Source organism: Oncorhynchus gorbuscha, linkage group LG09, assembly GCF_021184085.1.
Source record: "Oncorhynchus gorbuscha isolate QuinsamMale2020 ecotype Even-year linkage group LG09, OgorEven_v1.0, whole genome shotgun sequence".
Taxonomy (NCBI): Eukaryota; Metazoa; Chordata; class Actinopteri; order Salmoniformes; family Salmonidae; genus Oncorhynchus; species Oncorhynchus gorbuscha.
This window is the reverse complement of record NC_060181.1, coordinates 32,452,140-32,479,908: the sequence shown is the minus strand read 5'-3', so window position 1 is coordinate 32,479,908 and position 27,769 is coordinate 32,452,140. Positions and strand designations below refer to the sequence as shown.

Here is a 27,769-nt window from a genome sequence, read left to right as displayed (position 1 = left end):
CAGGGTCTACAGTCAATCACGGATTACAAAAAGAAAACCAGCCCAGTCACGGACCAGGATGTCTTGCTCCCAGGCAGACTAAATAACTGTTTTGCCCGCTTTGAGGACAATACAGTGCCACTGACACGGCCCGCAACCAAAACATGCGGACTCTCCTTCACTGCAGCCGAGGTGAGTAAAACATTTAAACGTGTTAACCCTCGCAAGGCTGTAGGCCCAGACGGCATCCCCAGCCGCACCCTCAGAGCATGCGCAGACCAGCTGGCCAGTGTGTTTACGGACATATTCAATCAAACCCTATCCCAGTCTGCTGTTCCCACATGCTTCAAGAGGGCCACCATTGTTCCTGTTCCCAAGAAAGCTAAGGTAACTGAGCTAAATGACTACCGCCCCGTAGCACTCACTTTCGTCATCATGAATTGCTTTGAGAGACTAGTCAAGGACCATATCACCTCCACCCTACTTGACACCCTAGACCCACTCCAATTTGCTTACCGCCCAAATATGTCCACAGGCGATGCAATCTCAACCACACTGTGGTGAAATCTGCACAGAGACTTCACCATGCACTGCCACTTTAAGAGCGCATGAGCAGTAAGGAAGGAGGAAATAAAGAGAGCTCATTCAGCTCTTTGGGGAGGGGCTTTTGGGTGGCGCGACAGTTTGATTGTGTGCTGTGCTGCAGAAGTTGTTTGTTTTCAGCGTTTGTAGTTTATAAAGTATTTAACTCAATCATCGGTGTGATCGCTTTAGATCGTGGTTGTTTTTGTTTGGGACCGTGCCCGTTATGGATCGCATGGATTAGTAGCAACATTGTTGCGAAGCTTTAACATACAAACCAACAAACCATCGGCCAGTCAGACACCGGCAGGCCTGAAGACCACAGCTAAGAAATATATTTTTCTCTCTCTTTCTCTTCCCTCTATCGTTTCAGTGCTTTACTCTGCAACAGACTCTCTATTTTTCAAATGCACTTCCCATTGCAGTTCATTAGAGCTGGACTATTATTGCCCTGCCAGAAGTATTTGGATGGACATGTTAGTTGAAAGGGAGGTTGCTTGCAAGTTGTATATTATGTGAACTGTATTGAGGTGGGGTGTACTAATGACATGTGGCCGAGAAGACTGTGGACATTTTTAAGGCCCCCACCCCTCTCTAATAAATACCGCTACAACACTGCACACTGCCCTAACCCATCTGGACAAGAGGAATACATATGTGAGAATGCTGTTCATCGACTACAGCTCAGCATTTAACACCATAGTACCCTCCAAACTCGTCATCAAGCTCGACCCCGCCCTGTGCAACTGGGTACTGGACTTCCTGACGGGCCGCCCCCAGGTGGTGAGGGTAGGTAACAACATCTCCACCCTGCTGATTCTCAACACTGGGGCCCCACAAGTGTGCGTTCTGAGCCCTCTCCTGTACTCCCTGTTCACCCACGACTGCGTGGCCACGCACGCCTCCAACTCAATCATCAAGTTTGCGGACGACACAACAGTGGTAGGCTTGATTACCAACAACGACGAGACAGCCTACAGGGAGGTGAGGGCCCTCGGAGTGTGGTGTCAGGAAAATATCCTCACACTCAACGTCAACAAAACTAAGGAGATGATTGTGGACTTCAGGAAACAGCAGAGGGAACACCCCCCTATCCACATCGATGGAACAGTAGTGGAGAGGGTAGCAAGTTAAGTTCCTCGGCATACACATCACAGACAAACTGAATTGGTCCACCCACACAGACAGCTTCGTGAAGAAGGCGCAGCAGCGCCTCTTCAACCTCAGGAGGCTGAAGAAATTTGGCTTGTCACCAAAAGCACTCACAAACTTCTACAGATGCACAATCGAGAGCATCCTGGAGGGCTGTATCACCGCCTGGTACGGCAACTGCTCCGCCCTCAACCGTAAGGCTCTCCAGAGGGTAGTGAGGTCTGCACAACGCATCACCGGGGGCAAACCTACACCACCCGATGTTACAGGAAGGCCATAAAGATCATCAAGGACATCAACCACCCGAGCCACTGCCTGTTCACCCCGCTATCATCCAGAAGGCGAGGTCAGTACAGGTGCATCAAAGCTGGGACCGAGAGACTGAAAAACAGCTTCTATCTCAAGGCCATCAGACTGTTAAACAGCCACCACTAACATTGAGTGGCTGCTGCCAACACACTGACACTGACTCAACTCCAGCCACTTTAATAATGGGAATTGATGGGAAATGATGTAAATATATCACTAGCCACTTTAAACAATGCTACCTTATATAATGTTACTTACCCTACATTATTCATCTCATATGCATACGTATATACTGTACTCTATATCATCGACTGCATCCTTAGGTAATACATGTATCACTAGCCACTTTTACTATGCCACTTTGTTTACATACTCATCTCATATTTATATATTGTACTCAATACCATCTACTGTATCTTGCCAATGCTGCTCTGTACCATCACTCATTCATATCTTTATGTACATATTCTTTATCCCCTTACACTGTGTATAAGACAGTAGTTTTGGAATTATTAGTTAGATTACTTGTTGGTTATTACTGCATTGTCGGAACTAGAAGCACAAGCATTTCGCTAACATCCGCTAACCATGTGTATGTGACAAATACAATTTTATTTGATCTCTGGATAAGCTGGTTATCTTGGGTGAGGTCACTGCATGTGTGAGAGGTGGGACAAAGGAGGGATCAGAGGTATAATGAGTGGAACTAGGGGCTCCATTGTAAATTTAAAACATGATAACTAACCTAAACAACAGTATACAAGGCATATCGACATATGAGAGAGACATACAGCGAGGCATAAAGTAACCCCAGTGTTGATTTGGAGAGCTAGCTAAGACAACAACGGGTGAGACAACAACAACAGGTAAAATGGCGACGAATGGGCAGAGAGGGTCGGTTAACTAATCACAGAGCCTGAGTTTGCGGCTGGGGCCAACAGATATACAATAAAAAACAATAAAATAAACAGAATGGAGTACCGTGATTAATGGACAGTCCAGCGGGCATCAGCTATGTAGCCAAGTGATCATAGGGTCCAGGGGGCAACAATAGATGGGACAGGGAAGCCGCAGAGTAGTCATTACGACGTGGGCTCCAAAATGCAGGTGTTTCAGCCTAGTTCAGTGTTTTCTGTGGTGGTGGGGCAGACAGCGGAATATAGGGTTTGGTAATATTCTCTAGTTGTGCTGTGATTGGCTAAGTGTTCTGTCACTCTTGGGGCCACTCCGTCACCGGCAAATCTAAGGGTAGAGCTAAAACATTCACGCCCCTTGGGTGCTGCCATAGAGTTACATTAGAAGTACCCATCCAAGAAGGCTCAAAGTCATTGACCACAGATAAAATGATGTTAAATCATGTTATATCTACAGTAGCTTTGATTGGACTGATCATGTCAACATCATACTTTCAGAATCTTAGCTAGCAAGCATCATCATGAATCAAGTCGGCAATCTACTGGCAAATCCTTTTTAATCCCCGTCATATGAAGATAAATAATATATAAAACGTATCGGTGCTGATCTGGCATTGGACACAAACATTACACAAGTAAGTTGAAAATCGCAAATGAGTGGTTTGGAAGGAATCAGTGGCTAACTGCAAACGTTTCAAAGCAATCACTAGCCTGTTAGTCAGTGGAGTAGTTGTGTGTTCCCATGTCTGGATTTAAGGGTCTCTTTTCCAAGCTTAAAATGTTATACATTCAATATTGGCCATGCTGTCAATCCAGCATGACTTCTACCGCGTTCAAAACGACTGGAAACTCAGGACTGGGAAATCTGTTTTCAGTGACTTCAAGACAACTGGGAACTCGGGGGGCTTCGACTGGTAAAATACGTTTTGAGCGGTCATCCAACTCGGAATTGCAGTCCGGGAACTCAGGCCTCTTTCTAGAGATCACTGGCGTCATCATCATCATTCAACCTAGTTTTTTCCCTTCCAGAGTTCCCATTTGTGTTGAGAGCATCATAAAGTCAGACTTTGATGACAAAGTTTGATGACACAATTTACCCATGAAGGACCGCCACACCACCTTCCTGTTCAAATGAGCAGAGCACAACAAGGTCCAAAAATGTATTGTATGTTGCTGCATAAATTATGTAATATGCCAGAGAGATATGTAGACTGTAGCTAAGAAAGTCATACTAAGTGTATGTTGTGTAGTAAGCTGTTAATAGCCCCTGTGCCTCACCCTAATAATTTGTTCCCTTTCTCCCTCTTCATTTCACCTACTGTTTTGACTTGGTGAACAGGGAGGATACAGTAAGAACGGCCCATGTTCTGAATTCTGTCGCTTAACAAATAGTTATATTGACTACTATATTATCCACTCCTCGTCCCCTTACGCCATAGTTTGTACATCTCAACTGTCAGTAGAAACCACATTTGTTTAAGCAAATCAGCCATATCAGCTGTCCCCCCCCCAAAAAGACAGTACATTTACATTACATTTAAGTCATTTAGCCGACGCTCTTAACGAGGCTGAATGAACTGTTTTGCTGCCAGACAAGGCTCCACTGACAGCCAGGTGTAGCAGTGGTAAGGTGTTGGGACTGTTGTTGGGACTCTGCTGTTGGGACAGCTTTATGTAGGCCCTAACAGTTTGTGGGCACCGTTTATCACCGTTATAGTGCAATTCATGCATTGTTTAGTGGCTTCGCTGGCATGCATAAAAATACAAAATAAATCTTTGCCCCACCAAGATTTACATGCTAAAATCGCCATGGAACCTCCCTCCAACAGCCCTATCTGACAAAGCACCCGTAAAAGAATAACAGCAGCAAGGCTTTCATATGTGAGCACATAATATGCACTTTCTGAAAAATCCTTCCTCTCCATCTCCCCTCTCTGTTTTATAGAGCCGGGAGGACTGACTTCAAAACATTTAAGTCAGATTCACAAGCGTGAAATGACAATGTCAATATTCATAAATGTAAAACAATACCGGTCATGCTCACAGAAAAGAGAGAGAGAGCAGGCAGTACATTACACAAGCGATGCAATTGAAGGCCACGCTAAATTAGTGTGCAAAATCAGTTTAGTGATTTAATAAAACCGGGGAGCGGAAGGAGTCTCACCGGGAAAAAACAAGACATCTATATTAGAAACAGCAGGGGAGAATATACTATTCTATATACAGCCATTAAATTAACTGTGTCCACAGTGCCACACATACCACCCACACGCCATCGCTCTGTTAAACACACCATAGATTTTTACATTTCAGTCATTTAGCAGATGCTCTTGTCCAGAGCGGCCTACAGGAGCAATTCGAGTTAAGTGCCTTGCTCAAGGGCACAGACAGATTTGTTCACCTAGTCAGCTTGGGGATTCAAACCAGCAACCTTTCGGTTACTGCCCAACATCTTAACCACTAGGCTACCTGCCACTCACATATCAGAAATTAATCATCAGACACACTCTCCATCAGGCCGATCTAAAGGTTTTACTTGGTGAATATTTCATGGAGAGGAAAATTAGTGACGGTACCGTATTATCAAACAGAGAGAGGAGAGGAGAAGTAGTCAATGTATTATCAGACAGAGGACATCTTTCATTATCAGCAGATTTCCAAGTCCTGTCTGTCAAACACCGGGGCCAGAAAACATGTTCTTAATGACCCCAGTGAGAGGAGAGAGGAGAAACCTACAGTAAGGGGATATCCTCAGCTATTTGTAGGCCTCTGCTATGCTCTGATGGAAGATCCAGATGTGATGAGAGGGGCAGATAGATACCAATAAAACCCAGTAAGTCCCAACCCAAAGATTTCCACTTTGATGTAGAGATAATACAGACAGACAATCACAGACTACAAAAGGAAAACCCGCCACGTCCCGGACACCGACGTCTTGCTTCCAGACAAACTAAAACACCTTCTTTGCCTGCTTTGAGGATAATACAGTGGCACCGACGAGACCCGCTACCAAGGACTGGCGGGGCCCCCCTCTCCTTCTCCGTGGCCGACGTGAGTAAGACACTTAAAAATGTGTTAACCCTCGCAAGGCTGCCGGCCCAGACGGCATCCCTAGCTGCGTCCTCAGAACATGCGCAGACCAGCTGTCTGGAGTGTTTACGGACATATTCAATCTCTCCCTATCCCAGTCTGCTGTCCCCACATGCTTCAAGATGGTCACCATTGTTCCACCATTGTACCCAAGAAGTCAAAAGTAACTGAACTAAATGACTATCGCCCTGTAGCACTCACCTCTGTCATCATGAAGTGCTTTGTGAGACTAGTCCAGGATTATATTACCTGTACATTACCCGTCACCCTAGACGCACTCCATTTTACCAATGCAATCGCCATCACACTGCACACTTCCCTATCCCATCTGGACAAGAGGAATACCTATGTAAGAATGCTGTTCATTGACTACAGCTCAGCATTCAACACCATAGTATCCTCCAAGCTCATCATTAAGCTTGAGGGCCTGGATCTAAACCCCGCTCTGTGCAACTGGGTCCAGGATTTCCTGACGGGCCCGTCCCAGGTGGTGAGGGTAGGTAACAACATCTCCACCCCGCTGAGCTTCAACACTGGGGCCCCACAAGGGTGCGTTCTCAGCCCTCCTTACTCCCTGTTCACCCATGACTGCGTGGCCATGCGCGCCTCCAACTCATTCATCAAGTTTGCAGACGACACAACAGTAGTAGGCTTGATTACCAACAACGACGAAGCAGCCTACAGGGAGGTGGTGAGGGCACTGGGAGTATGGTGTCAGGAAAGTAACCTCTCACTCAACGTCAACAAAACAAGGGAGATGATCGTGGACTTCAGGAAACAGCAGAGGGCCATGCGGGGGAGAAGGTGGAAACACACATCATGGACAAACTGAAAAATGGTCCACCCACACAGACAGTGTGGTGAAGGCAGCATCTTTTCAACCTCAGGAGGGACGGAACACTAGTCACTTTAATAATGCCACTTTATGTTTTCAATAATGTTTACATATCTTGCATTACTCATCTCATATGTATATACTGTATTCTATACTATGGCTTCTTAGCCTATGCCGCTCTGTCATTGCTCATCCATATATTTATATATTCTTATTCCATTCCTTTACTTAGATTTGTGTCTATTAGGTAGTTGTGGAATTGTTAGATATTACTTGTTAGATATTGCTGCACTGTAGGAGCTAGAAGCAAAAGCACTTCGCAACACTCGCAATAACACCTGCTAAGCATGTGTATGTGACCAATAACATTAGATTTGATAATATTCCAGAGGGGTGAGTGTGATATGAAGCCTCATCTCTAGAGACAGATCTGGACTATGACTCCTGGCCCTGCATCAATACAAGATTCTCACAGCTACTAGGTGCATCTAGGATGGGATATCGTAATCCAGGCATCCAATGGGGCAAGTCAAAGCATGGGTGCTTTAGAGTTGTGTGAGTGTGTGTCTAAATGTGTAAGAGAGCGAGAGGAGAGAGAGCAAACAAGAGAAAGAACGAGTGAGTGAGCGATCAAGCGCCTTAGTACTGTCCGGTGGGCTTTAGCAGTGATTCATATTTCATCGGTTATCAGATAGTAAAACATGGTGTGGCTCTACAGCTGCTTTGATGTCAACAACCAGTCAATGGAGACACAAACCGATCCCCACTGCACATCACACCACTGCCCCAGGGCAGCTCTCGGCTCTTCTCCTCCATGCCCAACCTGTACAACCTCCTCCAATGCCTATCCTGTACAGTCATACTAAGGCCAAACAAACAGGAACACGTAGGCTTAGCTAACCCTTTGCAACATGGTGGAGATAGTAAACCGTGTGATAGAAAAATGACATACTTAACGGATTTGTTTGATATTAATTGTAAACTATTATATATTTAACTAAGAGTAAGAGTTTTTTAAAAGGGTCCACTCTAGATTCCTGCAGCTAGTCTCGGTGTCGAGGACAGGGGTTTTACTAGAGATATCTTGAAGCTGACAATTAATTGATGTCTCGGTGGTAACTTTACAGCCACATTCCAGTCTATCATTAGTGGTTCGTGTGAGACGTATTTCTCCGGTCTAACTGGGCCTGCATTTGATAGACGAGATATAGATAGTCTGAAGGAATAGAACAAACATTTCAGTGTTTGTTCTCCCAGTGGGTCAGAAGTTTACATACACTCAATTAGTATTTGGTAGCATTGCCTTTAAATTGTTTAACTTGGGTCAATCGTTTGAGGCAGCCTTCCACAAGCTTCCCACAATAAGTTGGGTGAATTTTGGCACATTCCTCCTGACAGAGCTGGTGTAACTGAGTCAGATTTGTAGGCCTCCTTGCTCACACACACACTTTTTCAGTTCTGACCACTAATTTTCTATAGGATTGAGGTCAGGGCTTTGTGATGGCCACTCCAATACCTTGACTTTGTTGACCGTAAAGCCATTTTTCCACAACTGTCCATTTGGAAGACACCTTTGCGACCAAGCTTTAATTTCCTGACTAATGTCGCGAGATGTTGCTTAAATATATCCACCTAATTTTCCTTTCTCATGACGCCATCTATTTTGTGAAGTGCACCAGTCCCTCTTGCAGCAAAGCACCCCCACAACATGTTGCCGCCACCCCCGTGCTTCACGGTTAGGATGGTGTTCTTCGGCTTGCAAGCCTCCCCATTTTTTCTCCAAACATAACAATGGTCATTATGGCCGACCAGTTCTATTTTTGTTTCATCAGAACAGAGGACATTTCTCCAAAAAGTACGATCTTTGTCCCCATGTGCAGTTGCAAACCATCTGGCTTTCTTATGGTGGCTTTTATGGTGGCTTTGGAGCAGTGGCTTCTTCCTTGCTGAGCGGCCTTTCATGTCGATATAGGACTCATTTTACTGTGGATGTAGATACTTTTGTACCCGTTTCCTCCAGCATCTTCACAAGGTCCTTTGCTGTTGTTCTGCGATTGATTTGCACTTTTCGCACCAAAGTACGTTCATCTCCAGGAGACAGAACGCGTCTCCTTCCTGAGTGGAATGACGGCTGAGTGGTCCCATGGTGTTTATACTTGCGTGCTATTGTTTGTACAGATGAACATGGTACCTTCAGGCGTTTGGAAATTGCTCCCAAGGATGAACCAGACTTGTGGAGGTCTACAATTTTTTTTCTGAGGTCTTGGCTGATTTCTTTTGATTTTTCCATGAAGAGGCACTGAGTTTGAAGGTAGGCCTTGAAATACATCCACAGTTACACCTCCAATTGACTCAAATGATGTAAATTAGCGTATCAGAAGCTTCTAAATCCATGACATAATTTTCTGGAATTTTCCAAGCTGTTTAAAGGCACAGTCAACTTAGCGTATGTAAACTTCTGACCCACTGGAATTGTGATATAGTGAATTATAAGTGAAATAATCTGCCTGTAAACAATTGTTGGAAAAATGACTTGTGTCATGCACAAAGTAGATGTCCTGACAGACTTGCGAAAACTATAGTTTTTTAACAAGAAATGTGTGGAGTGGTTGAAAAACATAAGTGTATGTAAACTTCTGACTTCAACTGTACGTCTCACATGCACCACTAATGATAGACTGGAATGTGGCTGTGAAGCTTTATCGGGGGCGGAGCCAGCCATGGTTGAAGAAGTTTTAGGCTTGGTAATATAAAGACCAGCTATTCCCTGTATGACTCAAGCATTTCGTTCCGACAGTCAAGACTGTTGGATTGACGGCTTCATTATTGCAATAATTAATCGATATTAAATAAAGACGATTGTTTGAAGTCTCTCTCTGTTCTGAATTTCCACGACAACAGCAGGAGGGGGAATTACATCAAATCCAGATTGCCAAACATATTGAACAGTAGGCCTATACCCTGGTTTTAGATGTGAAACATGATCATTGTAGTAATTCACGAGCATAACCTCGTTATACAGTAGATCAGCACTGACCCTACTCCAAAGTCCTATTTTGTTTCCATAAATCTGTCCAATTCAGAGCAGCGTTAGATAAAACAGCACTGTTCAGAGGAGAGCAGGTCGGTCAGTTCCATATTTATTCCTGATTGAGTCAGACATGGCCAGGACACTGCATGGGGCTCATCTCCTCATGGCTCCAAACACACCACCTACAGAGGCGCTAACAAGATGAAACAATGATCAGGCCTCCGCAGAGCCTTCTGGAGGTCAAGACACCCTGAAGGCAGAGACAGCCTCCTCGGCAGAGAGAAAGAGTTTTAGGCTAAATCCTGGTAAGAGCTGTAGCCTCAATGTTCCCTGCTGTTCCTTATCTCTTGGTGTATACGGTACACTGTATAAAGACTGGTTTAGGTTGTCATAAGTGCCATTGTTTGTAGCTGTATTTTAGGCATGCGTTGGTAGGATTTGTGATGTTATTGTGATGCTGCGTGAAATGGGAGGCACTGTGGTGTGTAATCTGGGATGAGGAGGGGAACATACGGGAACTGCAGGCAGGATAAAATGAACGCAAAACTACATTAGAGACACACTCAATCTGACAAGTAATAATTATGACACCCCTCTAGTCAACACACACAGTCGCGCATACGCACGGCTGGTGATAGTCTTATAGCCGATCAAAGCAACCTGAGTCTTTAATTAGAGCCAAGCAGCTGAATACATCCAGGAAACACATATTATTAACAAAGTGCATCAAATAATAGAAATGAGAAGATTAAAGGGGAAAGATGAGAAGAATCTTAAAACATCTACACAGGCTAATTAATCAAAGGCTAAATCTTTTTGAATGTATGTATGAATATGTATAGTCCTGGTTACATTGACTATATCGCAGGAGGATGGTACAGTCCATAGGGCTAAAAGAAAAGCGCCACGTGTTAAGAACCACTCTAGATACAGACCATTCACTGCGGTCTTTAGAGACTCTCACATCCACGACGGGAGAGAGAGGCAGAGCGAGAGAGAGAGAGAGCGAGAGAGCGCGAGGCAGAGAGAGAGCGAGCGAGGCAGAGAGAGAGAGAGAGCGAGCGAGGCAGAGAGAGAGAGAGCGAGCGAGGCAGAGAGAGAGAGAGAGAGAGCGAGCGAGGCAGAGAGAGAGAGAGAGAGCGAGCGAGGCAGAGAGAGAGAGCGAGGCAGAGGAGAGAGAGAGAGAGAGAGAGCGAGCGAGGCAGAGAGAGAGAGAGAGAGCGAGCGAGGCAGAGAGAGAGAGCGAGCGAGCGAGGCAGAGAGAGAGAGCGAGCGAGGCAGAGAGAGAGCGAGAGCGAGCGAGGCAGAGAGAGAGAGAGAGCGAGCGAGGCAGAGAGAGAGAGAGAGCGAGCGAGGCAGAGAGAGAGAGAGAGCGAGCGAGGCAGAGAGAGAGAGAGAGCGAGCGAGGCAGAGAGAGAGAGAGAGCGAGCGAGGCAGAGAGAGAGAGAGCGAGCGTGAGGAAGAGAGAGAGAGCGAGCGCGAGGAAGAGAGAGCGAGCGCGAGGAAGAGAGAGCGAGCGCGAGGAAGAGAGAGAGAGAGCGAGCGCGAGGAAGAGAGAGAGAGCGAGCGCGAGGAAGAGAGAGAGAGCGAGCGCGAGGAAGAGAGAGAGAGAGCGAGCGCGGGAAGAGGAAGAGAGAGAGAGAGAGCGAGCGAGGAAGAGAGAGAGAGAGCGAGCGCGAGGAAGAGAGAGAGAGCGAGCGCGAGGAAGAGAGAGAGAGAGCGAGCGCGAGGAAGAGAGAGAGAGCGAGCGCGAGGAGAGAGAGAGAGAGCGAGCGCGAGGAAGAGAGAGAGAGCGAGCGCGGAGAGAGAGAGAGAGCGAGGCAGAGAGAAGAGAGAGAGAGCGAGCAGAGAGAGAGGAAGAGAGAGAGAGCGAGAGCGAGCGAGGAAGAAGAGGCAGAGAGAGAGAGCGAGCGAGGAAGAGAGAGAGCGAGCGAGCGCGGAAGAGAGAGAGCGAGAGAGAGAGCGCGCGCGAGGCAGAGAGAGCGAGAGAGAGAGCGCGCGCGAGGCAGAGAGAGCGAGAGAGAGAGCGAGCGCGAGGCAGAGAGAGAGAGCGAGCGCGAGGCAGAGAGAGCGAGCGGCGAGCGAGAGGCAGAGAGAGCGAGCGAGAGAGCGAGCGAGGCAGAGAGAGCGAGCGAGAGAGCGAGCGAGGCAGAGAGAGCGAGCGAGGCAGAGAGAGCGAGCGAGGCAGAGAGAGCGAGCGAGGCAGAGAGAGCGAGCGAGGCAGAGAGAGCGAGCGAGGCAGAGAGAGCGAGCGAGGCAGAGAGAGCGAGCGAGGCAGAGAGAGCGAGCGAGGCAGAGAGAGCGAGCGAGGCAGAGAGAGCGAGCGAGGCAGAGAGAGAGAGAGAGAGCGAGCGAGGCAGAGAGAGAGAGAGAGAGCGAGCGAGGCAGAGAGAGAGAGCGAGCGAGGCAGAGAGAGAGAGAGAGCGAGCGAGGCAGAGAGAGAGAGAGAGAGCGAGCGAGGCAGAGAGAGAGAGAGAGCGAGCGAGGCAGAGAGAGAGAGCGAGGCAGAGAGAGAGAGAGAGGCAGAGAGAGCGAGCGAGGCAGAGAGAGAGAGCGAGCGAGGCAGAGAGAGCGAGCGAGGCAGAGAGAGAGAGCGAGCGAGGCAGAGAGAGCGAGCGAGGCAGAGAGAGCGAGCGAGCGAGGCAGAGAGAGCGAGCGAGGCAGAGAGAGAGAGAGCGAGGCAGAGAGCAGAGAGAGAGAGGCAGAGAGAGAGAGCGAGGCAGAGAGAGAGAGAGGAGAGAGAGCGAGGCAGAGAGAGAGAGAGAGAGAGAGAGAGAGAGCGAGGCAGAGAGAGAGAGAGCGAGCGAGGCAGAGAGAGAGAGAGGCAGAGAGAGAGAGAGAGAGAGCGAGCGAGGCAGAGAGAGAGAGAGAGCGAGCGAGGCAGAGAGAGAGAGAGAGCGAGCGAGGCAGAGAGAGAGAGAGCGAGGCAGGCAGAGAGAGAGAGCGAGGCAGAGAGAGAGAGAGAGCGAGCGAGGCAGAGAGAGAGAGAGAGCGAGCGAGGCAGAGAGAGAGAGAGAGCGAGCGAGGCAGAGAGAGAGAGAGCGAGCGAGGCAGAGAGAGAGAGAGAGCGAGCGAGGCAGAGAGAGAGAGAGCGAGCGAGGCAGAGAGAGAGAGAGAGCGAGCGAGGCAGAGAGAGAGAGAGAGCGAGCGAGGCAGAGAGAGAGAGAGAGCGAGCGAGGCAGAGAGAGCGAGCGAGGCAGAGAGAGAGAGAGAGCGAGCGAGGCAGAGAGAGAGAGAGAGCGAGCGAGGCAGAGAGAGAGAGAGCGAGCGAGGCAGAGAGAGAGAGAGCGAGCGAGGCAGAGAGAGAGAGAGCGAGCGAGGCAGAGAGAGAGAGAGCGAGCGAGGCAGAGAGAGAGAGAGCGAGCGAGGCAGAGAGAGAGAGAGCGAGCGAGGCAGAGAGAGAGAGAGCGAGCGAGGCAGAGAGAGAGAGCGAGAGAAATGAGGAAAGGCAGCAGACAACAGGAAATTAATAAGGTTGGCCTAACTGTTGTAAGTCCCATGGGCCGAAAGTCAATGTATGACATATAACACACAAAGTAAGAGAAAGGAGAATATCACAAAGGAAAAGGGAAGAGGGTTAGATAGAAAATGCAAGAGCGAGCCATTATTTGTTCAATGTTGCCCTCAAGATGTCATTACTTATTACACATATTAATGCATATTCATGACTGCTAAGGCACCAGTGACCCATTGAGATCTCTGTCTGGCACGCTGAGTCTCCAGACCAGAAAGAGGCCTGCGGCAGGCCGTCAGCTCTTTGTGGACGACTGACAGTTTACGCAGACCAACAGGCTCCCGCCGCACGGATACGGACAGACACACACGCGGCCGTCATCTTACTCATCTCATCCCTGCTACCCTGAGGCAGACAGCCAGGCATGACTCGTTAAACCCTGCATAGAGATGTGTGATCCGTGTCAATGACTCTGGGTTGTCTAGCAGCTCTATATACTATGCTCTCGTCATACTTGAGTAGAAGCAGAAGATACGTTAATAGAAAATGACTCAGGTAAAAGTGAAAGACCCAGTAAAATACTACCAGAGTAAAAGTCTAAAAGTATTTGGTAAATGCAATTGCTAAAATATTCTTAAGTATCAAAAGTAAAAGTATAAATAATTTCAAATTCTTTATATTAGGCAAACCAGATGGCGCAATTTTCTTGTTTTTCTCATTTACAGACAGCCAGGGGCACACTCCAACATAATTTACAAATGAGGCATTTGTGTTTCGTGAGTCCGCCAGATCAGAGGGAGTCAGGATGACCACGGATGTTATTTTGATAAGTGTGTGAATTGGATCATTTTCCCGTCCTGGAGTAAAAAGTACCTTATTTTCTTTAAGAACGTAGTGGAGTAAAAAGTACCTTATTTTCTTTAAGAACGTAGTGGAGTAAAAGTAGACAAAATATAAAGACATAAATATAAATACCCCCAAAAAACAACTAGAGTAAAAATACTTGAAAGTACTACTTAACATCACTGGTGGTGGCTAGGCATGTCTGAAACATCCAACGCTCAGAGTCAGTGAAATTATTTCACTCTGCTGTAGTGCTTATATACTTTGTATATAGTGGTTCTAGACTTTAAAAACAGAGTTGCCAGCGTGATAAAGGACTCTGTTCTCCTCCATTTGTCCTGAGAGAAATGGGAGGCAGTGGAGCCAAGACCAAACAGAACTTAATGGAATGAACACACAAACTTAATTACAGTACAAATGTCAACATGATGGATTTAAATGACTATTATCTCTTTTAAATACGCTCACCTTACTTGCTCCAGCTTAGACAGTAGCTTAAGTGATATTTTCAACTGCTTAAAAAGAAATAAAAGAGAGTGTGCCAGGAAGGAAAGGTCAAACCTCTGACCAGTAAAGTAGTATTGGAGTCAGAACATGAACGGACAGTTGGAGAAAAATTCAGACAATAACTTTTCAGTGATTTTAAAGATGGTGGCGTTAACTCAAGGGCTCTCCATCCCTCTGTGCTTCAAGTTGAAAAAAAACTCAACTTTGTGACAAATGTCACATCTATTTTGCTCAGGCAGTTCAGTTGCAGTGTGGGGGGGAAGATTATTCATTTTCTAGAAGAATTGATTGCTGACGAGTCTGTGCGTCATTGCCATCCTAACCCACCATTATAGCCCCTCAACTTCATGGCCAGAGATGTTCCTTCCTGTATGTTACATCAACACAGCTAGGGACCATGACGGCATTAGTAGCCAATCTCTATTATTATTACATTCAAAATGCCTCGACTTTCTGAAGAAAACTCCTAGCCGCTGCGGAAATCAAGCATCCGACCACACCACTCCAGATGACAAGAGTAGCATAACATGGCGTGGAGTGGTGGCTGATTGCAATCATTGCAGAATGAAGAACTGGGGTAGAGGGTGAGTACCTCCCACCTCCTTCCTCCCGCTAGGCTGCCTCTCACCTCTTCCAAAGATAGACCATCTCCCGCAGAGGTGAAAGTGCTGTACTTTTCATTGACAAAAAAAAAAAAAACTGCCATAAACTGCTGTTTTTTTATTTTAAATAACCCCCCTATTTTTGCGACGCCCATTCACATTTAATCATCACTGTTGATGACTTAGGGGTAATAGGTACTAACACGCTGTCAGAATGAATCCGCGATATTCAGCCCATGACTTCTGAGGCCGACCTTAACCTACCTGACTGACTGATTTAAATCAAGTTGAAAGTGCAGATAAGGGAGGGAGTATAGATGCGCTGAAAAGTTGGAGGTTACATAAGTAGCCATTCAAAGCTGATTTAAAAATGGTTAGAAGGGCAGTGTTGAAATGGTCTTTTTCTCTCCCAGTTGTTAATTACAGAACTTGACAACATCACATTACTGTTTCTCTGCCCGGACGGTATCCATGGCAACTGGCCATAGGAAAAATGAAGTAGTCGAAAGTCGAGAACATTAATCAGTATTGTCTAAATATAGTCTAAATATCGCAGATCGCAAAAGTCCTAGTCAATGGCAGCTTTTTTTGAATAGCCATTTAGTAAACAGAGAACACAGACTTACATCCCACACGGATTGAGATAACTGTTATTCTACTCATGTGGTGAAGGACAATGACCAAAAGGAGCGGAGGAAGGCAAGGTGCATTCTTCATTTAGTTTTCAGTTCTGTTGGCATCCCACATATGCCTGTGTGCATTCAACTGAATGAAAAGCTGCACAAAGGAATAAAGGGTGCAAACATGTACTTTTATTCAAGATAACAAATTGAAAAATCTCTATGTTTTTGATGTCGTCATACTTGGATGAAAACAAACTTTTCTTCTGGATCTCTCCATGGTAAAAAATAAATAAAAAAGCTAACATCAGTTGTCATTCATTCTACTGAAAAGATAGAGCTGGGGTAAGGGGTATTGCCCTAGATACCTTTTTACGTGTTTTGATTAAATAACTTCAGGGGACCAGGACGCCAGAGGGGCTGAACGTCTCAAGAGAAAAGACGCTGGTTCTATGGCTCTCTAGTTCTACTGTATCTTAGCAACAGGTTCCTGTCAGTTTAGAGGCTAAAATGAAGAAGTGGTGGAGGTGAGGGATATAAAGACGGAGAAGAAAAGAGATGGAGGCACGCTCACCTCTTAGTCCAAAATAGAACCAGTCCAATTCAGTCCCTTGTACATCCGGTCATTCCGTAGATGTAAAGTGGCACAGAACTATCATACTCACTTTGCCAGACTCACTTTTCTTATTTCTTTAACAGTACGACACCAGTATTATACTAGCAGTGAGGGATATTTAATGTTGTATGAATGCCTTATACTAAGTACTCATGTAGAAATGCCAGGCTTTTTCAAGTATAGTATTCAGAGGTGCATCCTGATGTTACAGTAAACTCCCTGCAAACAGACAGCTTTACACATTAAATCACTAGAGGAGAGAAAGGAAGAGCGAGACAGAGAGGGGTGGATGCATAGATTGGGGAAAAAGACAAAGAGTGAGAGAGAGGGAAGGGTGGACGGATAGACGGGGAGAGAGAAAGCTAGCGCGAACAAGGCAATGGACTTAATTTGCATGTCTATCAGCAGTGTCACGGCTCCGAGGAGACGCTGGTAGAGTGAACGACTGTAGCACTGATAGAACGCTCTTTCATGAAAACGGCCAGCGTGATTTACTTATTCTACATGTCAGAGTTCTACAACATTTATTTATATCCGAATGCTTCACAAATGTTGGGCGGGCAGGTGGCCTAGCGGTTAAGAGCGTTGGGCCAGTAACGTAAAGATTGCTGGTTTCAAATCCCGAGCTGACTAGTTGAACAATCTGTCGGTGTGCCTTTGAACAAGGCACTTAACCATAGTTGCTCCTGCAAGTCTCTCTGGAAAATAATGTCTGCTAAATGACTCAAATGTACCTTGCTGAATACGGCCCAGGTGCCCAACAGACCAGCGCCCGGTTCGATCTGCAATCACAAGCCTGAACATATACAGATGGACCAATCAGAACACATCTTTCCCATCTCCTTTTTAGTATTGTCTAGGCTAGTCTAGCCATCAATAATGGTACGCAAGTTGTGTTCTGACTATCTTGATAAAATTGTATTATAGCAGCTACAGCTTTCTTAAAATCAAATCAAATTTTATTTGTCACATACACATGGTTAGCAGATGTTAATGTGAGTGTAGCGAAATGCTTGTGCTTCTAGTTCCGACAATGAGTAATCTAACCTAACAATGAGTCATCTAATCTAACCTAACCAACGAGTAATCTAACCTAACAATTCCACAACTACTACCTTATACACACAAATGTAAAAGGATAAAGAATATGTACATAAAGATATGAATGAGTGATGGTACATAACGGCATAGGCAAGATGCAGTAGATGATATAGAGTACAGTATATACATATGAGATGAGTAATGTAGGGTATGGTATGTAAACATTATATTAAGTGGCCTTGTTTAAAGTGGCTAGTGATACATTTTTTACATCAATTTCCATTATTAAAGTGGCTGGAGTTGAGTCAGTGTCAATGTCAGTGTGTTGGCAGCAGCCACTCAATGTTAGTGGTGGCTGTTTAACATTCTGATGGCCTTGAGATAGAAGCTGTTTTTCAGTCTTTCGGTCCCAGCTTTGATGCACCAGTACTGCCCTCGCCTTCTGGATGATAGCGGGGTGAACAGGCAGTGGCTCGGGTGGTTGTTGTCCTTGATGATCTTTATGGCCTTCCTGTGACATTGGGTGGTGAAGGTGTCCTGGAGGGCAGGTAGTTTGCCCCCGGTGATGCGTTGTGCAGACCTCACTACCCTCTGGAGAGCCTTACGGTTGTGGGCGGAGCAGTTGCCGTACCAGGCGGTGATACAGCCCGACAGGATGCTCTAGATTGTGCATCTGTAGAAGTTTGTGAGTTTTTTTGGTGACAAGCCAAATTTTTTCAGCCTCCTGAGGTTGAAGAGGCGCTGCTGCGCCTTCTTCACAACGCTGTCTGTGTGGGTGGACCAATTCAGTTTGTCCGTGATGTGTATGCCGAGGAACTTAACTCACTACCCTCTCCACTACTGTCCTGTGGATAGGGGAGGTGCTCCCTCTGTTGTTTCCTGAAGTCCACAATCATCTCCTTTGTTTTGTTGACGTTGGGTGTGAGGTTATTTTCCTGACACCACACTCCGAGGGCCCTCACCTCCTCCCTGTAGGTCGTCTCGTCGTAGTTGGTAATCAAGCCTACCACTGTAGTGTCGTCCGCAAACTTGATGATTGAGTTGGAAGCGTGCGTGGCCACGCAGTCGTGGGTGAACAGGGAGTACAGGAGAGGGCTCAGAAAGCACCCTTGTGGGGCCCCAGTGTTGAGGATCAGCAGGGTGGAGATGTTGTTACCTACCCTCACCACCTGGGGGCGGCCCGTGAGGAAGTCCAGTACCCAGTTGCACAGGGCGGGGTCGAGACCCAGGGTCTTGATGACGAGCTTGGAGGGCACTATGGTGTTAAAAGTTGAGCTGTAGTCGATGAACAGCATTCTCACATAGGTATTCCTCTTGTCCAGATGGGTTAGGGCAGTGTGCAGTGTGGTTGCGATTGCGTCGTCTGTGGACCTATTGGGGCGGTAAGCAAATTGGAATGGGTCTAGGGTGTCAGGTAGGGTGGAGGTGATATGGTCCCTGACTAGTCTCTCAAAGCACTTCATGATGACGGAAGTGAGTGCTACAGGGCAGTAGTCATTTAGCTCAGTTACCTTAGCTTTCTTGGGAACAGGAACAATGGTGGCCCTCTTGAAGCATGTGGGAACTGAAAATGTCTAATTCAGATGTGTCAGAGCCTTATGTCTGAACCCAGATTGACATTTCAGAGGTATAAATGGTGCAATCTTAATGGGTTATAAAATATGATTTCACTGCAAAACAGTTCTTAGCTGAATTGTGGAAACTTTGATGCTCAATATCTCAGAACTATGCTTCACGCAGATAGAACCTTTATAGTCACAACTAGCCAGATGGCCACAACTAGATAACTAGCAACATTATAATTAAATCTCAATGGATTCGGTTTTGAACGAAGCAGCTGTCTGTTAGCTGCTGAGAGTCAGTGGAGTAGCTAACTAGCCATGTGCAAACTGCAAATGACAATGATAACCGTTTAGCGAACGTTAGCTGCAAGCAAACTGGCACTGGCAGTATGGGATAAAGGAGTTCATAAAATGATTTGTTTCATCTTGATAGCTAGCTTGGTAAAGCATTTAGGGTTGTGTGCGTTGTGCTGCACTTACCGCCCCATTCGTTTCATATGAAGTGTGTGACTGCCTGGCTCAGTTATCAAACTAACATTAAGAGACACGGTTGAGTAAAAAATAAAAGTCTGGGGAAAGTGCCTTATTTCTTTGTTATCATCACTCCTTTCAGCTCCCCTCTCAGCTTGGTACCCAACAGGCCTCGTCTTTTGTTCCATACCGTGTCTGCGAATATAAAGATTTCGCCCCCACCCCTCCCGGAAACCACTTTCTCAAAGCGAAGGATCCGGATCACGTTCTGCACATGTCATTTACCATCTATAAAACTATCAGCATTTGTGTGATGTAGGCTAATCTCTATATTTGCTGTCATAATGTCGCCACTAGACAGAGTTCCTGAATAAATAACACTACCTCGTTTGACTACCTGTCTACCTCCTGCTTAGCCAATCTTTTGCAATGATGAGCCAAGAGAATGACAGGCCTCCTACTGTGCTAAGTACCTATCGGCCTTCAGTTCTCACATTGTGTCTCACCCCGTGGGTCTAACAAGGAGCAGCATATCTTATGACAGCAGCCCTAATGCTCCACCTCCTATCCTGCGCTTCTATTTTTCCTATTTTCCTGGCCATCAGTCTTCTCATCCTGATCCCTCTCTCTGAGTCCAACCTGGCAACTCTGATTGGCAAAGCTGCATTAAAAAGAGATGCTTTCATTGTTTGCAGGTTCTGTGTGCTTGTAGACAGGCAGAGAGTCACAGAACGGTGCTGTAGCTCTTCTGTATACTCCTTTGGCCTGTTTCTGTGCCCGTCTCTCTTTCCGTCCCATGCCAAATATACACAACAGATGTACTACAACAGTCAGCTACAAGAGTTTAAAAGGTTGAACACCAGAAGAAAAGCTAGTGGTGGAGATCCACGTTCAAATGGCTTTATGGAGATGGGACTCTTTCTAGTTTATTTTTCCCCCGCCACTTAAAATGTACTTTAAAAAATACATATCTTCACAGACATAGAGAATCATCTACAAAGCAATTATGTGTGATTAACTCATTTTAGAAGCTCTCGTAGTATCAACAAGGACTACAAATTCTAGGTTGCTAGCAACAACATTAGTGCAGCGTGCAAGTTAGCTTACATTAACCATCTACAAATTTAGGAGCAGACGGAAGATCTGTGCTATGGGAACAACATGTACTGCCGACATTCTGGGCAGCGGTGCTTAGTACCTTTCGGCCTTCAGTAGCCTTGAGTCGTAACACACAAACAGTCAGATCAGCAGACTTCAACAAGGCATCTGTCCATTCCTCTCTTCCTCAAGGTGTAAAACTAAGCCCAAGCTCCTCCACTCATGTAGGTGAGACTAGGGTTTGAAATCATTTCACTATTCAAATAGTATCATGAATTTGTGTCAGATATCCGGATATTTGAAATACATGTGTTATTTTTTTAAACTTATGTTTTGACCTGAGCACTGCTGTGCGAGGGAGAGATGCTGGCGCTCTATTGCTGCAGCTGCGGCGGGGGCGGTGTGTGTGTGAGATGGGGGGCGAGCAGATGGAGAGAGAGACACAGTAGCCACTAGCAAAGGCAACTCAGCTACAGCCAATATTAGCTAACTGGTAGCAGCCACAGTGTTATTTACCATCCCAAACAGTGCCTGTTTTGACTGGAGTAGCCTAGAGAACCTAGCTATAGCTAGGTATGCTAGGTATGCTAGCCAGCTAGGTATGCTAGCCAGCTGTAGCTAGGTATGCTAGCCAGCTGTAGCTAAGTATGCTAGCCAGCTGTAGCTAACTACTGTAGGCTAATTGAGGCTACATGCTGAGCTTTCTCCCCAACCCAATTCCGATAAAACAATAGCCTACCTGTTTGTTTTCCGTTGTAGCCTACTCCTTGTCATTTCACTAACTTTTAATTCCATAATTTTATTCCATCCTGCACTGCATTAGAGAACTCTTACTCCACATTGAGCTAATTTAGAAAAAGCCTGTGTTAAAATAGGCCCATATATTTTTTAATTGTAAAAAATAAATAAAATCACAAGTATTCGAATACTACCCTCCGTTCGGATATTTGAATAAGCATGCACATCCCTAGGAGGGACACCATATGACTGAGGACCTGTCCCACCTGGCTTCCCTGTGGTGTGGGTGGAGGACACAGATGGAGGCCTTTACACCCTGTTTCCAGGCTCTAAACTGGGCAGCGTCAGCACAGAGCAAGGCAAGCATCTGGGAGGCAGATTTCTGGAAGTGTAGACTCGCAACCCTGTCCCGCAGAAGTGGGAGACTGTAACCCTAACCATCTGACTGGTTTGTTTCCAGCATGGAAACATCACCATGGAAACAGACCATGCCTGGAATATTGAAGGAGAGGATGGCTACTTCGGTATTACCACCACTAGACTGTAGTGGTTCTGTGGTGAGCGACAGAGCACCAATCAGAAACAAACCTGCGATCGTGAATATGACCACATCCCTTACCTTCATAGTCCTTACCTTTATAGCTACAGACGTCTTTAAACTCTCATCATTAAGTTGCTTGATGAAACACATACTCTTCCGTTAGAGAACAGCTAATCTGGTAATGGGTTCCATAATACTTCCCTGCCTGGTTTAAAGGTGGTGCTCTGGTGGCCTTACCTTGGCACGCTGTCCGCCGTCGTTGTACCGCCCTGGTGACTAGGCGGCATCTGTGTTTTCTCAGTCTCCTCTACGACGGTAGCCAGACCCTGCTGCTTCAGCTGGTCATGGTGCTGCTGCTCGCGGAGGTGGTGCCGTTGGTGGTGCTTCTCTCCCTCAGTGCTCTGTCCACAACCCTTTGGCCGCTGCCCCTCTTCTTCCTCCATCTCCTCTTCCATAGTCTTCTTCCCCCGGCCTTCTCCCTCCTCGTCGCTCTCCTCATCGAGCATGTCGTCCACCTGACAACAGAGAGTTGGTTTGGTGAGGCTTGGCTCCCCCAGGGTAGGGTGGTCTATACAGTACAGCAGGCATCTCACTGTCCACCAGAGCGCAACATACAGTAGACAAAACCTCAACTCTTCACATAGATCCCATCAGATGATTAGAGAACACACTGAACCAACCCCTCACTTTAACTCTTTACTTAGAGTTTGTTCTCTTGCACATTTACATTTAGCAGCAAATTACATAACAGCTCTTCACATATGGATTCCTCTGGCCTGTTACCAATATTAATTACTGTCTATTCTGAAGGGAATAACCTATCAGATCCCTCTTTGTCTGCAGGGAACACCAATCAGATGCTGTTTGGACCGTTATTGAGAGAGGATCCCTTACCTGGAAAGTCTATAGGAATGCACATTAGGCGAAGGCTTTATATTCCTATAGGAAAAACAGCTGAGACAATATTTTCTTTCAATTGAATCTGATCCATTATTAGCTAATATAAACTGAATCTGATCCAATATTAGCTAATATAAATTGAATCTGATACATTATTAGCTAATATAAATTGAATCTGAAACATTATTAGCTAATATAATGGTGCTGGATGGAATGGTGGACGTTTTTACGAGCTTTTGACGAATTGTGCCATTTTGTGTATTCGTTACCTATGACCGAAAAGTGCTTCTGGACATCAGAACAGCTAACACTAACCTCAATTTGGACGAGTCAGAGACGAAAGACATATTGATTATCCTGGAGCAGGCCCACATTGGCGAATGTGCAATCACTGGAGAATAAACTGGACGAGTTCCGTTCAAGACTATCCTATCAACAGGGCATTAAGGACTGTAATATACTATGCTTCTCAGAGTCATGGCTGAGCAAGGACATGGATAATATACAGTGCATTCAGAAAGTATTCAGAAAACTTGTACCACACTTTGTTACATTTCAGCTTTATTCTAAAAGGGATTAAATAAATAATAAATCCTCAATCTTCTCATTGATCATCCTTGAGATGTTTCTACAACTTGATTGGAGTCTACCTTTGGTAAATTCAATTGACTGGACATTATTTGGAAAGACACACACCTCTCGATGCAAGGTCCCACAGTTAACCATGCATGTCAGAGCAAAAACCAAGCCATGAGGTTGAAGGAATTGTCCATAGAGCTCAGAGACAGGATTGTGTCGAGGCACAGATCTGAGGAAGGGTACAAACATATTTCTTCAGCATTGAAGGTCCCCAAGAACACAGTGGCCTCCATCATCCTTAAATGGAAGAGGTTCAGAACCACGAAGACTCTTCCTAGAGCTGGCCACCCTGCCAATTGAGTAATTGGGGTAGAAGGGCTATGGTCAGGGAGGTGACCAAAAACTCAGTGGTCCCTCGGACAGAGCTCCAGAGTTCCTCTGTGGAGATGGGAACACCTTCCAGAAGGACAACCATCTCTGCAGGGACTGGAAGATGAGTCAGGATCGAGGCAAAGATGAACGGCGCAAAGTACAGAGAGATCCTTGATGAAAACCTGCTCCAGAGCGCTCAGGACCTCAGACTGGGGTGAAGGTTCACCTTCCAACAGGACAACGACCCTAAGCACACAGCCAAGACAACGCAGGAGTGGCTTCAGGACAAGTATGAGTGGCCCAGTCAGAGCCCGGACTTGAACCCGATCAAACATCTCTGGAGAGACCAGCCACACTCCCCATCCAATCTGACAGAGCTTGAGAGGATCTACAGAGAAAAAGAAATGGGAGAAACTTCCAAGGTTGTAGCGTCATACCCAAGAAGACTTGAGGCTGTAATCGCTGCCAGAGGTGCTTCAACAAAGTGCTTCTAGATCACCTCTACTCCACACAGAGACACATACAAAGCTGTCCCCCACCCTCCATTGGGCAAATCAGAACATAACTCTATCCTCCTGATTCCTGCTTAAAACAACAACTCAAACAGGAAGTATAAGTGACAGGCTCAATACAGAAGTGGTCCTATGAAGTGGATGCTAAGTTAATGGACTGTTTCGCTACCACAGACTAGAATATGTTCTGGGATTCATCCGATGGCATTGAGGAGGTTACAACATCAGTCACCGGCTAATAAGTGCATCGACGATGTCCCCACAGTGACCGTACATACATATCCCAACCAGAAGACATGGATTACAGGCAACATCTCCACTGAGCTAAAGGCTAGGGCTGCAGATTTCAAGATATAGGACATTAGTCCGGATGCAGTCAGACAAACCATCAAACAGGCAAATAGTCAACACAGGACTAAGATCGAATCATATGACACCGGCTCTGACGCTCGTCAGATATTGCAGGGCTTGCAAACTATCACGGGTTAAAGGGGAACCCAGCCGAGAACTGCCTAGCGACACGAGCCTACCAGATGTGCTAAATTCCTTTGATGATCGCTTCGAGGCAAGCATCGCTGAACCATGTGTGGGAGCATCAGCTGTTTCAGACGACTGTAGGATCACGCTCTCCCTAGCCGATGTGAGTAAGACCTATAAATAGGTTAACATTCACAAGGCCGGAGGTAGATTTATTAGGAATAATAGTATCAACCAGTACTTTACAGTCAAGTGGTTCCTAATAGACATCTGTTGATGTCATGAAGAATTACACTCCTAACCTAGACATAGATAGATTAAAGGTTAATTCCCCAATGGCACCCTATTCTCTATATTTAACCAGGATGCCATTTGGGACTCAGCCTTAGAGAGTACACCTCAACGAGAAGCCAGAATTTAGGCTACAAACTGAAACACAGGCCTTGGACAAAGGAGTGACATACACAAATTTGAAAAGGACAAATCAAATTACAAATGTCCTGATGTCCTACTCCCTCACACACTATTACAGCAGTCCCCTAGTGTTCATTATCCCCTGTCCCCCGAGGGCCATTTGGGTCAATTAAAATAGGGTGAGACGCCCCCCACATTCACAGAGGTAAAACTAAATCAATTTGGAAACAGGAGGGAGAGATGTTTCCTTATAATGGAAGGAGAGAAGCAGAGGTTCCAGAAGAACTAGCATGTAGACTTTCATCCATTAAGTCATAAGCACAGCACTACACGTGTCAGAGCAGTGGAGATCTGGGATCACGGCAGAGAGAACATCCCTAGAGCTGGGCTCATTATTGGTGTCTGGCCAGGTTCATTAAGGTACAAACTGTTGTTGACAACATCAATTTAGACGGACAGAGAGCAAATAGAGAAAAGCCTAAGGCATGACGTTGATGTGGAACCAGCAGGAAACGAGCAATAAAAACATTACACACCGAACAACATTATTAAACGCAACATACAATTTTACTGAGTTACAGTTCATATAAGGAAAATCTAATATATGGATTTTACATGACTGAATACAGATATGCATCTGTTGGTGACAGATACTTTAAAAATGGTAGGGGTGTCGATCTGCGTATGGCAGGGGTGTCGATCTGCGTATGGCAGGGGTGTCGATCTGCGTATGGCAGGGGTGTCGATCTGCGTATGGCAGGGGTGTCGATCTGCGTATGGTAGGGGTGTCGATCTGCGTATGGTAGGGGTGTAGATCTGCGTATGGTAGGGGTGTAGATCTGCGTATGGTAGGGGTGTAGATCTGCGTATGGTAGGGGTGTAGATCTGCGTATGGTAGGGGTGTAGATCTGCGTATGGTAGGGGTGTAGATCTGCGTATGGTAGGGGTGTCGATCTGCGTATGGTAGTCGATCTGGTGTAGATCTGCGTATGGTAGGGGTGTCGATCTGCGTATGGTAGGGGTGTCGATCTGCGTATGGTAGGGGTGTAGATCTGCGTATGGTAGGGGTGTAGATCTGCGTATGGTAGGGGTGTAGATCTGCGTATGGTAGGGGTGGTGTAGATCTGCGTATGGTAGGGGTGTAGATCTGTGTATGGTAGGGGTGTAGATCAGAAAACCAGTATCTGGTGCGACCATCATTTGCCTCATGCAGCACGACATCTGCTTCACATAGAGTTGATCAGGCTGTTGATTATCATGCTGAAACAAGAGGTGATGGCGGCGGATGAATGGCACGACAATGGGCCTCAGGATCTCGTCACGGTATCTCTGTGCATTCAAATTGCTATAGATAAAATACATTTGTGGTAACAGTCGTCCGTAGCTTATGCCTGCCCAAATCATAACCCCACCGCCACCATGGGACACTGTTCACAAAGTTGACGTCAGCAAACCGCTCGCCCACAAGACCCCATGTCTGCCACCTGCCTAGTACAGTTCGAAGGTGAGAATTTACCGATCTGCAGTCAGTTCAAAACCCTGGTGAGGACGACGAGCACGCAGATGAGCTTCCCTGAGATGTTTTCTGACAGTTTGTGCAGAAATTCTTTGGTTGTGCAAACCCACAGTTTCATCAGCTGTCCAGGTGGCTGGTCTCAGACGATCCCGCAGGGGTAGAAGCTGGATGTGGAGGTCCTGGGTTGGCGTTGTTAGATGTGGTCTGCAGTTGTGAGGCTGGTTGGACATCTCGCAAAATTTCCTAAAACTTTGTTGGAGGTTGGAAGAAAAATGAACATTCAACAGCACTGGTGGACATTACTGTAGTCAGCATGCCAATTTCATGCTCCTTCAAAACTTGGGCCATCTGTGGCATTGTGTTGTGTGACAAAAAAAAAGCATATTTTAGAGTGGCCTTTTATTGTCCCCAGCACAAGGTGCATCTGTGTAATGACCATGCTGTTTAATCAGGTGTGGCATATCAAGAAGCTGTCAGGTGGATGGATTACCTTGACAAAATAGTAATGCTCACTAAGAGGGATGAAATTTATACACAACATTTTAGAGAAAATAGTTTTGTATGTATGGAACATTTCTGGGATCTTTTATTTCAGCTCATGGTACATGGGACCAACATTTTACATGTTGTGTTTATATTTTTGCTAAGTGTATGTTTACTGGCCTGCTATTAGGTGTTTTAATCTAATACAAGTAGCTCAACACCCTAAGGCCCCTGCGAATTGGGAATGTCGATGAAATGACGGTTGGTAGAAGGGTTTTGTGCGTGTTTCTCACTGACGGAAAGTAACCTAACACCAAGCGTAAGCCTGTGGATTCCTGTTGCAGAACTGCTATGTGTTTCCCAAACACACACTGCCCTGTCTGTTTTTGTCTTTGAGGAAGTTTGTCCTCCTAACGGCACTTCGCAGAATACCCCAGGAGTATGTTGACAGACAATATTGTCTCCCTTTCTCCACATGATCGATAACTGTGCCTGTGGCAGCTCGTGATGCATTTCAAGGAGGCAGGGCCA

The 27,769-nt window shown here is 46.1% G+C and overlaps 1 protein-coding gene across 1 annotated transcript in view; it reads right to left on the bottom strand.

Annotated features, from left to right (window-relative positions):
* LOC124043402 (RNA polymerase II subunit A C-terminal domain phosphatase-like) overlaps window positions 1-27,769 on the bottom strand; it is a 128,114-nt gene that overhangs the window by 44,849 nt on the left and 55,496 nt on the right. Inside the window, exon 12 of the mRNA XM_046361983.1 lies at window positions 22,223-22,500. Coding sequence (XP_046217939.1) covers window positions 22,223-22,500 — 278 coding nt within the window. The remainder of the gene's footprint in view (window positions 1-22,222; window positions 22,501-27,769) is intronic.